Below are 13,505 nucleotides of genomic sequence, written 5' to 3'. Positions count from 1 at the left end.
CTAATACTACTAGGCCTTAATATATAAGAAGAAGAGCGGTTACTAATAGGTAATTATTAAATTTATCTTATAAATATAAATATAGTTTAATTTACTAATTTATATTTTCTATTCTAATAATAAAGGATTAATTAATTAAAAGATAATAGACTTTATAAAAGAAAATAGGATTATTACCTAATAGACTATAGTCGGTATATTAGAATAAAATGGTTTTATTAAGCGATCTAGGGGGGTAATTATTACTAGAGTATAGTTACTTCTTTAAGAATTAAAGCTTCTAAAGAACCTCTAGCTAGAAGTAGTATAAGCTACTATCTATATTATTAATAGATTACTAATAAAGTTAAACTTAGGAAAGTAGATTATACCTTAGTAAGAATTCTACTAATAAGGAATAGGTACCTTTATTCTAATTAACCTATTAAATCTAAAGGTTTATAGGTATTATACCTATATTAGGATCTAAGGAATTCCTTTATTAGATAAAATATATAACTAAGTAGAGATTAGGTATATTATAGGATTTTATATAAGTAATATCTAGAAGGTCTAGTTCCTATATATAAATAGCTGTAAGTATATTCGGGATACTACCTTTAATAAGAATCTTAACTTTATAAACTATCCCGTAGAACTACTAAGAATCTAGATTATAGACTTTACTAAAGTACTTAATAAAGACGAACTAGATATAGAACTAGAGTAAGTAATTCACTAGGTTAGTATAATACTAATAATCTAGAATAAAATATAAAATAGAGAAGAAGAAGAAGTAATAGTAGAGGAAATTTCTTTATTATAAGAAGCAGAGTCTATCTAGCTAATAGAAGACTAGTATATTTTTACCTAAAAAATAGGTAGTCTAGTTTTTACCTAAAAAATAGGTAGCTCTAATAACTATAGAAATCTAAACCCCCCCTAGGGAGACCTATAAAGTAAGTATATAATACTATTACTAATACTAAGTATATCCTCTCTTCCTCTACTTCTATAAAGCCTAGCTAATCTTCTACTTCTACTAAGTAAGTAAGTCTCCCCTTTAATAATACTATTAGGATTACTATATCCTACCTAAGAGGAATTAACGATACTATAGGGAATACTACTCCTAGCGGTAGTTATACCCTTAATAGTAGTACTATACTTACTAGTTATACTATTAATAGTAGTACTATATTTACTAGTTATTCCTAACTAACTATTCTAAGTCTAAATTTAGGTACTAAGAGAATGTAAATATTAATATAGACTTATAATTAAAAAACTAATATATAGACTAGTCTACTATAGCTGAGACTGGTATATAGTTATATAGTAAGTAGCTATATAGTAAGTAGTTTCCTAATAATAATTATCTCCCTTTCTATAAATACTAGGAAGCTTCCTATAATAATAGTATAGAAGAACTATTTATAGAGATATCACCCTATTAAATATTGTTTATAGAAAATATAAGCGGAAACCATACGAAGATTATAATATAGTAAGTTATCTTATATATAATACTAAAGATAACTATATAGCAGTACTCGCTATATTTGTAACTATACTATCCTTAGGATACCTAGAACCATAGTACTACTAAGATAACCTCCTTCCTAAACTATAGATATAGAAGGATATACTTAACTACCTATTTTATAAAGGATTTCTTACTATAATAGGACTAGAAGTCTAATTAATTAAGTAATATAGAACCTTTAAAGTTAAACCTTAACCTAGAGACTAGGCAATCTAGGTATTACTATTAACCTAGGTCTTTATATATAAATATAATAGTAATAGCTTTCTTATAAAACTAAAAGTAAGGATCTATATTTATAGTAACTTATAGAATATTAACTCTAACAAAAAGCGTATAGCTATACTAGCGGCCTATATAGTATAAGTAGTCTTTATACTTATCGTAGTATTCAATCTTAGTATAATCTAGATAGATACTATAAATATATTCCTAAATAGCGATCTCGATAATATAGTCTATACCTAAATACTAGAAGGAATTCGAAGTAGTAGTATATTATAGAAGCTTTATAAAGTACTCTATAGACTTAGAAAGTTACCTAGACTATAGTAAAGGGAAGTAACCTAGGTACTTAAAAAGCTAGGATTTATCTTTATTCTAGAAGATCCTTATCTCTTTACCTATAATAGAATAATTATCTTCTTCTATATTAATAATATTATTATTATTTACTACCGATCTTAGCTCTAGGAAGTACTTTAGCTTAAAGAAGAACTAAAATAGTACTAGGAACTTTATAAGATAGGGGAAGTAAGCTAGTTTCTTAGAATCTATATTCTCTAAGATACTATAAATTATAAACTATAGTTATACTAGGATTCTTATATCTTATTAATAGTAACTAAGTATAGACTTACTAGTGGTTATAAGTATAAAACCCTACTTCCTATAAATAAAATAACTAAGTTCTTAGGGATTATAATAAAGGAGTAGATCTATAAGTATTAATAAAAGCTCGGCTTAGCCCTTTATCTAATAGTTATAACTTATCCTAATATAGTAAAGGTAGTAAATTATCTTACTAAATTCCTAGTTAACCTAGGACCTAAGTATTATAAGGTAGTTAATCGCTTAATCTAATATCTATATAATATATAATATATAGCTCTCGAGTACTACCTATTATACAAATAACTAATACTTTACTTCTCTAATAATATATTATTCGGCAACCATTCTAATTAGAAAAGCTTAGAAGGCTTCCTTTATAAACTATTTAGTATAGTAATAGATTAGAAGGCTAGTAAGTAATATATAGTTATAATATTAATAACTAAGGCTAAGCTTCTTACTATCTCTAAGGCCGGAAAGTTAGTAATATAGTAGGAACAGCTACTCTATACAGTTAATCTTAACTACTAGACCGATCTTATTATTAATTATAATAACTAATAGATAGTTAATTTACTTACCTATAAATAACCGCAATTATAAACTAAGCTTTACTATATCGATATCTACAACTATTAGCTATACTAAGAGGTTAATACCGGCTATATCTCGATCTAGTAGGTAGCTACTACTAATATATAGGTAGATAGGCTTACTAAGTTACTGCCAGTATAATCCTACGAAAAGTTTATTTAGTCCTTAGGACTAGTAGATATCTAGGATCTAGTAGATAGATAGATAGCTTGATAACGGATAAGACGAATTTAGGAGCTATAACATAGCTTCTAGGGGGGTATATCGACTAGAAATAACGCACTTCCGTATATTCCTTATATCTAGTGGTATATTAGTAGTCAGCAGCTATATATAGCGATTATATAAATATATACTAAGATAGATCTCGGAGGAGAACCCTCCTTTTCATAATTACACTTATTTTACCCTTTGGTCTAGTATCCTACTGCTCGTACCATACAAAACAGCCTCTCTTTTGTTCAACAATTATTAAGTATTTGTTCCTGCCTCTTCTTTCTACTCTAGTTAGTATGAGCTCTTTTATAAATAATGCGCGCGAGGCCTCCGGTAAGGGATATTCTAGAAGCCTTATAGATTTTACTAACTTTATATTGCGAAGTATCAATCCCCAATAAGTGTTCGGACTAGCCTATACTGGCCATATACGAATTTATCGATTCTCCTGATTTAGGCACTGAGGCTAATCCTATAGTAATTAGAGATGATCCTATACCTTTAGGCTTGGCTTCTAACCCTATAATGATTTATGTTGATAAGGATTGTGGCTATGATAAGGCAGAGCAACTTAGTTCTAATGCTGATACTGAGATTATAGCTATACCGGAATTCTGGGAGAATTTGATCGATAAAAGCTTTCCTATCCTAGTAAATGAGCGTATAGACGTTAACTCTGTTTCTATTCTATCCCCTACTATATAACTAGGCTGCGAGGATCTAGAAGAGCCTCGAATCCTTAAGTAGAATTATCCCTACCTGGATGATAAAGCAACTAAGGACAGAGTGCCTAAGGTAATAGAAGATCACTCTGTTACTCTCTATGGTTAAACTAGCTAAGTAGGTATATTATAGCCATTAGCTCTTAATATAATTTTCGTTAACCTTTGCTAGAAACTGAGCAAAATAAGTACAAAGATAATAACTGTCCGGTTTGCGATATACCGGATACCTGCCCGATAGCGGATCAATCTTAGACGCAGGAAGCACTATATAGTACCACTAAATGTATTGCGAGTAAACTACCTTATGGCTCTTATGGCAGATGGTCAGCCAAACGCAAACTTTTAGATACTGACGGCGTTTCCCCTGAACTAAGACGGTCTAAACGATTGACCAAAAGGGTCAGATAGTCAGTGACTCGAATGTGAATTCGCCTTGCGTTGGCTTATTGCATTTATGGCAATGCTCGTCTCCGTATTGTTTTTATCCTTTTTACCAATTCGATTTTTTCCTAATATAATACCAAGCTCATTCTAACTAGATGGCGTAATACTAGTATTGAGTAATGTGAATTTGATTTGACTAAGTTGGCCACATCCTCCGTTTTCGTAGTTTAATGTCGATTTAGTGAGATGATTTGTCGTTATATTCAATGCCATATAATGTAACCAATAGGGAGTCCTAGTGAATGTGGACTGTAGCTAGATACTAGGGTCTTGATGATTGATTATCGAATATTGATTTTTGTCGAGCTGTGCTGAATTCCGATATTGGCTAAAGCTGTCTAGTACTTAGAAGCTGCGTGCTCCCATGAGAAGTGTCCGATCTGAAGGATTTCAAAAGTTGCTGCATTTTTAGGAGCCCTACTAGCCTTATATGTAGTAATGGGGAAGGAGTCTGTCCTCTAATGAACAATTCAAGTATAAGCCCTTTATCGTGTTCTTGAATAAGTTGGATATTTTCGAGAAAAATATCGTAGTTTCGCCTCTTTCGGAATACTTCACCGATTTTAGTGGCCCTGATACAAACTTGTGCCGCTGCAATATAGTTTGCCGACCAATTCAAGAGATTAAGAAAACGAGGAATCGTGAAATATATATATATATATATATATATATACATTATATAAACGCTACCGATACTAGAACGTTGTAAGTGACGATGGCAGCAGTATAAAATATGATACTTCAAGAAAACTGCCGTTCCGCGGGGTTGTAGTTGCAGTCACTCTTGGATACGAAGGAAGATGGTATTGCTACAAATGATTTAAGACTTATACCTGGATGAATGAAGACCTTTATCCCAGGAGTTTGGCCCTGGGTGGAAAGTTGAGAGTGTAATAAATAGTAGTGGTGCTATTATGTGCCAGGTTCTCTTTAACGAAAGAAGTGCATTCTAATCAAATATCAAGTATGAAGAAAAAAGGAAAAGAAAACAAAACATAAAATAACAAACGGGTCCTTATACCCCTTCGGGGGCAAAGCCCTATCCTCACTTAGCTATAAAGGAAGGTACGATTGCTTATATAAATAACCAACGGTACGATCCTAAACGGGAAGGTATAAGTTCTATACGTACTAATTGTGATATAACCCCTAGGCGAGAATACATTTAGTCCCTAAATACTAGCTTCTTATTATCTACGTGGTTATCTAATATTCGATTATCCCGCGCGGCCTCGATCTATTCTTATAGATATATCGGCAGTCTGGGCTTCGCTAGATAGGTATTATAGAATTCCTTAATTATCTCCAGAGTATTCTTAAAGTTACCGGCTAGGTACTATATAGGATCTAGGTTATATCCTAACTACTATATATAGTACTATAGCTTCCTATAATACTTTCTTATATCTAGGATCTTTTTAACTTCCTACTTATTAGTCTATCCTATCTATATCGGAGGTAGCGGATCTATATATTATCCTATAAGTGGTTCTATCCTCGCTACCTTCTACAGCTTACTTAGGTTAAATACTAGGTAGATATTAATTAACTATAGTAGTTCTAACTTATATATATTCCTAACCTTTTCGATAATCTTATAGGGTTTACTAGTTATATAGGAGAGTTTTTAACTTAGATAGTCCTATAGCTAATCTTTTATAGTAATAAAGACCAGGTTACTAATATTAAAGTCCTCTTCGTAATAATAATAGTTAGCCTACTATATTTATAGTTCCTATAACTTTACAATTTATTTATATATATCTTCCTAGATTTATTATAACTTTAAGAGTCAATTAGCCGCTTCTTATTTATTATATATTAGTCCTATATAATTCTAGTCGAAAGATATTACTAGTTTATAACCCTATTTAATAAAGAAAGGGGACCTCTTTATTATATCCTATAGAAGAATTGATACCACGAAATCTACTATCGGTAGGTATTCTAACTAGTTATCCTAGTTATATTTAATATATAGTCTTAATTACTATACTATAAACTAATTTATAATTTTACTCTAGCTATCTATCTATAGGTAGTATATAGTAGATAGTTTTTACTTAATTCCTAGGATTCTATAGAACTCTATCTAGAACTTAGAGATAAACTATCCTCCTTAGTCTAATATAATAGTTTTAGAGATTCCTATAATCTATATAATATTATCTATAAATAGATATACTATCTACTTTATATTAGTATCTTTATAATAGGGGATTGATATCGGTCTTTTACTTAGTTAGTTAATAATAATAAATACTATATTATAGCTATATCTATCCTTTAGGAAAGAACGGAAATCTATTAATAGATATTATTACAGTTATTTAGGAATTGGTAGTAGGTATAGGAGATTAGGTATACGATCTCTCTAGGTCTTTATATATTTATATATTAGATAGTTATCTATATATTACTTTATATCTATAACCTATCCTAGCTAATAGTATCTAGTTATAATAAGCTTCTTAAGTTTCTCGATACTAGGGTATATAGTTAGTAGTTATTAGTATATCTTATTAAGTAACTGTACTCGAAGATCCCCTTTATTAGGTACTTCTAGACAATCTTTAAATAGTAGTAATTCGTCTTATACTACCTAATAGGGATCCATTTAATCTCTTACAATCTATTAGAATACTTCTAGCTCTAGGTTCTAGCAGTTTACTAACTAGATTTATTTAGTTATATCTAGGTCCTATATAGTCTTAACTAATAGGAAGGGAACCTTAGTATCTTATATAGGTTCTATCTATAAGGGGGATACCTTAATTTCTGGTACTAGTTCTATTTCTTCTCCAAAATATTCCTTAAGGAGTAATATAAGGTATCGACTGATATCTATATAGGGACTTTCCTTTCTTAAAAGGATATCTGCGATGATATTCTGTTTCCTAGGGCGGTATTTAATTATAAAGTAGAACTATATCAGGACCCTAGTACTAAGAAGGCTGATACCTAAGGTATAAGCCCTATTATAGGGTATAGAGCACCTATCCTAGGTATATAGGGGACTGTGGACTAGATAGGAGTAATATATACTGCCTATACAGCCTCCTTAGGTTATATAACCTATAAACCTATATATTATCCTTATATACTACTTCTTTAGAGAAGTAGCTATTAGTTTTAATATACCCTATATATATTACTATCTCTATTTCCTAATCCTCTATTATATATAGTATTCCCTTAGGTATTCTATACCTAGGGGTCTTATAGTTCTAATAGCTCTTAAATACTTAGATTACCTAATAGAGACTACCTCTTATTTATACTATATCGAATTATTATAATATATAGTTATAGGGACTTCCTATAATACCGCAGCCTAATAAATAGGCTTCGACCGATTAAACCCTTCCTCCTACTATAAACTATCTTCCTATAGATATCTTAAAGTCGATATAAGAAACTACTATACTACTAGATCTAATATTAGTATAGTACCCTATAAACCTATCCCTATTAATATTTAATTAACTAAGGAAATATATTAAAGAAGCTAAGGTAAGAGAGGAATACTAAAACCTCTTTATAGAATTAGAAATCCTAGAGTAAGCGAAGCCTCCTACTCTAATAAGTATAAATAACTATATTATACTATAGGTTATAGAAAAATACTATATTTATATACTAAGAGAGCCTATAAATATTAAACTATTCTATAGAAATATAACCTAGGAATACTATACCTTTATTAACTAACTTTAGTTATACTTCGATAAGTACTAGTAATAGTATAATTTTAACTTATATAAGGTAGAGGCTATAGTCGAATAATTAGATAACTAGAGGAATAATAATTAGTAGTCTTATATAAAGATATTTAAAGAGCCTACTACCTAGTAAGACTTCTAGGACTTCTACCTATATCTTATAAACAATCCCTAAAATATCTACTAAGATAGTATACTAGAGTATAGTACTTTATAGTAGAAGTAATATTAATCTATATAGATATTTATAATATAGCTTAACGCTATCTATTATTACCTAAAGTACCTATATAGTTAATAGTACTAGAAGGAGTACCTCTAGGCTAAAGTAATCGATACTATTTATACTAAGTCGTTAAAATAGCCTATTAAGCTAGAAATATATAAAGTATATATTAGATACCTTTCTATAGTAGAAAGCTAAATCCCTAATTAGTAAAAATCACTTTATATATAGAAAGAGAAAAGTACTAGTAGTAGTAAGAATAATACTACTAAAATAGATCTAAGCCTAGATACTAGTCTTAGCTCTTATACCTTATTTATATTAGGTATAAAGAAATATAAGGATAAGTCTAAAAATAAAGGTAAGGATAAGTAGGGCGAAAAACCTAATAAGAAGTATAAGTATAATAAATAAAAAATAAACCCTAATAGTATCCCTTATAGTAGCTACTTTAAGTATAGAAAACCAGGTTACTATATAAATACCTATAAAGAGACTAAGGGGGATTTATAGTTAAAAAACTAAGTATCCTAGCGCTTATAGTATTAGTAGTATTAGGGCTTAATAGTATTAAGTAAGAGTTAGAACTTACTTTTACTTATAAAGTTAGTATTAAAACTAATAATAAGAAGTAAATTATATAGATACTAATAGATAGTAGGGCTAAGAAAACCTTTATTAGTTAGAATTAGGTTAAATAGTACCTTCTATATATAGATATAGGTCCCTTAAAACCTATTATAGCTATAGATAGTTATATAGTCTATTCCTATAGTTCCTATAAGCTAAATAGTAAGCTATAAGATAGTAGGGGTATAGTATATAACTATATACTCTTCTATAAAGTAGTTAAAATAATAGGTTATAATATAATTATTAGCTATAATTAGCTAAAATCTATTAATCCTAATATTAATTAGAAAAACTAGGTATAGTATTATTACCTATCTAGTAAGAAGATTAAAAAGATAACTATAGCAGCCTTTATATAAGAGATCCTCTGTAGGGCCCTTATACTTATAGTATATCCTTATCTAATTATAAAAGGTAAGCCTATCCTACTCTTCGCTATAGTATAGGGTATAGAGAAAGCTTTACCTATCTAGTATTTAGACTAGGCCAATATCTTTAATCTAAAAGAGGTAGAGAAGTTATTAGAAAGTAATAAGTATAACTATACTATTAAGATAGAAGTAGGTAAATAAATTCCCTATAAGCTAATTTACTCCCTTTCTAAGATAGAACTTATAGTACTTTAAGATTATATTAAAGAATATATTAAGAAGGGCTAGATTAGACTATTACAGAGCCTAGTAGGTATACCTATTTTATTTATACTAAAGAAGGACAGAGGGTTATATCTATATATAGATTACTAGGGACTTAATATATTAACTCTTAAGAATCAGTATCCTCTACTACTAATTAGTAAGACTATAGATCGGCTATCTAGTATAAAGATCTTTATATAGCTTAATTTAAAAGATATATATTATTATATCTAAATTCGTAAGGGTAATAAATAGAAAACTATATTCTAGATCTAATATAGTTATTTTAAGTATATAGTTATACTATTTAGATTAGTAAATATACCTATAATATTCTAGTTATATATTAATAGAGTATTAAGCGATCTACTTAATATCTACTATATTATATACCTTAATAATATCCTTATTTATTTATAAACTAAGGAGTAGTATATATATAATATATATAAGGTACTAGATAGACTATATATATATAAGTTATATATAAAAATATCGAAATATACCTTCTATATAAAGTTAGTAACTTTCCTTAGCTTCCTTATTATACCTAAGGGTATATCTATAGAGCTAAAGAGGATTTATACTATCTTAGAATAGCTAAAACTATAATACTTATATAATATATAATAATTTATTAGCTTTAGTAATTTTTACTAGTAATTTATTAAGAATTACTTATATATTACTATACCCCTATCTAAGTTAATAAAGGGTACTCTAAAAAAGAAGGGTACAAATTATTAAAAGTAAGGCTTTATCTTTATACCTAAAGTAAGGGTAGCTTTTAAAGAAATAAAGAAATACTTCTTAAGTATACCTATATTATTCTACTTCGACCTAGAGAAGCCTATATAAATTAAGCTAGATACTTTAGGATTTACTATAGTAGTAATTACTATATAGCTAGATTCTAAGGGTTACTAGTATCTAATTACTTTCTAGTCTAGAAAGATAATTAGTACTAAAATATATTATAAAATGTATAATTTAGAACTACTTATAATTATTAAGTTATTTAAGTATTAGAGATATTATCTTAAGGGTAGTAAATTCCCTATATTAGTACTATCTAATTATACTAACCTATAATACTTTATAACTATAAAGGAATTAATTAGATATTAGGTAAAGTAGATAGAGAAGCTTATTATATTTAACTTTATTATTAAGTACCGCTTAGGAACCTTAAATCCTACTAATATACCTAATTACTAACTAGACTATATATCTAAGGAGAGAGAGTTCTTAGAGAACTTACTTTTACCTACTCTTTAGGAAAAGCTGTAAAAGAGTCTTAGTAATAATAAAGAAGTAGTATAAAGGTTATAATCTATCCTAATATATAGGGTTGTAGTAATACTAGACCTAAAATTATATATCTCTATAAGGGTAGCTAATATAATATTAGTACCTAAATCTAATTATCTATATAGTATAGCAGAGGACTATAATAATATAGTATATAAAGCCTATAATATAAGTATTATAGATAAGTATTATACTACTAGTAATATAGGAATTCTAGACCCCCTAATACTATACCTAATAGTTATAAGAGCTTTTTAAGGTAAAATAGTATATATACTAGTACTAAAGAACTTTATAGTAGAATTACTCTATATAATATAGGATTGTAATCTAATATTATAGGATATCTATATAAAAATAGAGGAGGATAGTATTAGTAAATAAAAGCTAAGTAATATACCCTAGGGATTAATATTAGATAGGCTACTTAGGTTTAATAACTATATTTATATCCTAAGAGAGACTATAATCTTATATAAAATTATAAAGATATACTATAATAATCCCTAGGGGGGCTATTATACTAGTAAATATACCCTTAAAGTTATCTAATATAAGTTCTATTAGTATAGAATTATAAAGGATATAAGGGAGTATATATATAACTATATAAGTTATTAATATAATTCGGTTTATAGGTATAAGCTATATAGATTATTATAGCTACTATTAGTACCTAAGAGGCCTAGTAAGTAGCTTAATATAGATTTTATTACTAGAATATCTCTATTATAGTAGAATAGTAAGGTATATAATATAGTACTTATCTTAGTAGATATATTTATAAAGTATACCCTTTATCTTCCTTATATAAAAGAAATTAATATACCTAAGTTAGTAGATTTATTATATAAATATATAATTCTAATCTTTAGTATACTAGAGAACCTAGTAAGTAATAGGGGTAGTCTATTTACTAACTAATTCTAATCGACCTTCTATTTTCTCCTTATAGTTAAGTACTAGTTATCTACTATATTCTACCTATAAACTAATAGTTAAATTAAACGCTAAAATTAGGTATTAGAGTATTTCCTTTAGTTATATATTAACTAGGAGTAAGATAACTAGATATACTAGCTACCTATTATAGCGTTTATATATAATATAATAACTTATAGTATAACTAGAAAGTTACTATATAAAGTATTAATAGGTTATAACCTATCTATCTAAGATAGTATTAAAGAATACCCTAAGGAATACTATATAGATACTATATAGAGGGTATAGGAAATCTAAGAAATAAGGGACTTTATAAAAGAGCGATTTACTAAGGTAAAAGAGTCGATAAAGTACTATATAGATAAATACTATATAGATAAATCCTTTAAGGTTAGTAATTAGGTATATCTTAAGAGTAAGAATATAGAAATAGGTAGGCTAAGTAAGAAACTAGATTATAAAATACTAGGTCTATTTCTAATTCTTAAGAAGGTCGGTATATAAGTATATAAGCTATATCTATCCCCCTATTTTAGATTACTATACCTAATATACTATATATTAGTATTAGAATTATATTATAGTAATACTCTAACTAATAATAATACTCCTAAACTAATTAAGATTAATAATTAGGTAGAGTATAAGATCGAATATATCCTATCCTATTAAGGTAAGAAGAATAAGTCCTACTTAGTTAAGTAGTATAGTTATAATAATATTAAAGTAACCTAGGAACTATAGTCTATAGTTGAAGAAACTAAGGCCCTTAATAACTATAAAGCTAGGTTAAATATAGCTATAAAGATACTAAAGAAGATAAGGACTAAAAATATATACTTAAAATATAAGAAGCTTTAATTATAAATTAAAAATTAGTACTATACTCCCTATACTTAATAGGATTTATATATAGGTATAGGTAAGGTTAGTATACCTAGCTAGATTTAAATACTAATAGGATAGTATTAAAAATACTATAGAGTAGTAAAATAGACTCTATAATTAGGGTATCCTAAGAGGTAGGGACTAAGTTTATAAGGGTAAATAAAGTATTACTAGGTATACCTATATTAGGAACTATACTTTCCTCTACTAAATTAGTAGAGATATTAAAGAATTCCTTAACTTTAGAGATATCCCTTATATTTTTTATAACTTCTAAGGCTATAATAACTTTAGTAACTACTATAACCTCTATAACCTCTATAGCTTCTATAATAGTAGCGGCCTTTTTAGCCTTATTAGCTATATAGGTTAAGTACTTAATACTCTACTTAATAATATATACTTAGGGTATATAAGTAGATATAGGTAATATATTAAGAGTAGTATAGATAGTAGGCTAAACCTTAATAGGAAGCTATATTATTATTAGTAATAGATTCCTTCCTATAATAATATAACTAACTTATAGGGATATAACTATACTTTACTAAAGTATAGTAAGTATATTTAGTATAACCTATAAGGGTCTTATACTTATAGTTTAGGTAGCTTTATAACTAGAAGAAGTACCGCTAGTAAGGTAGTAGTTCTTTAATAGGCTTAGGGGTTACTAGGTAAGGTAGTAGAGTTATAGGCTAGCAGCCTAATATATAATAGTACTATACCTATAGATATAGAGTTTTATCCTCTTTAGAAGAAGGTAGTATAGGATAATAATATACTATTACTATACTATAAATATAG

The 13,505-nt window shown here is 27.9% G+C and overlaps 1 protein-coding gene across 1 annotated transcript; it reads left to right on the top strand.

The window, feature by feature from the left end:
• Nucleotides 1–3,484: 3,484 nt before the first annotated feature.
• Nucleotides 3,485–4,302, top strand: N7518_002771 (uncharacterized protein; the record flags this gene model as incomplete). Its single annotated transcript, XM_057183699.1, has 5 exons — nt 3,485–3,502; nt 3,584–3,847; nt 3,917–3,995; nt 4,064–4,101; nt 4,147–4,302. 5 exons carry the CDS (start codon nt 3,485–3,487, stop codon nt 4,300–4,302), a joined length of 555 nt encoding a protein of 184 aa, XP_057045149.1.
• Between the last annotated feature and the right edge of the window lie 9,203 nt (nt 4,303–13,505).

This window comes from Penicillium psychrosexuale (assembly GCF_028828465.1).
Source record: "Penicillium psychrosexuale strain IBT 29551 chromosome Unknown utg000002l, whole genome shotgun sequence".
Lineage (NCBI taxonomy): Eukaryota > Fungi > Ascomycota > Eurotiomycetes > Eurotiales > Aspergillaceae > Penicillium > Penicillium psychrosexuale.
The sequence above is the reverse complement of the archived record's forward strand: the minus strand, read 5'-3'. Positions and strand labels throughout refer to the sequence as shown.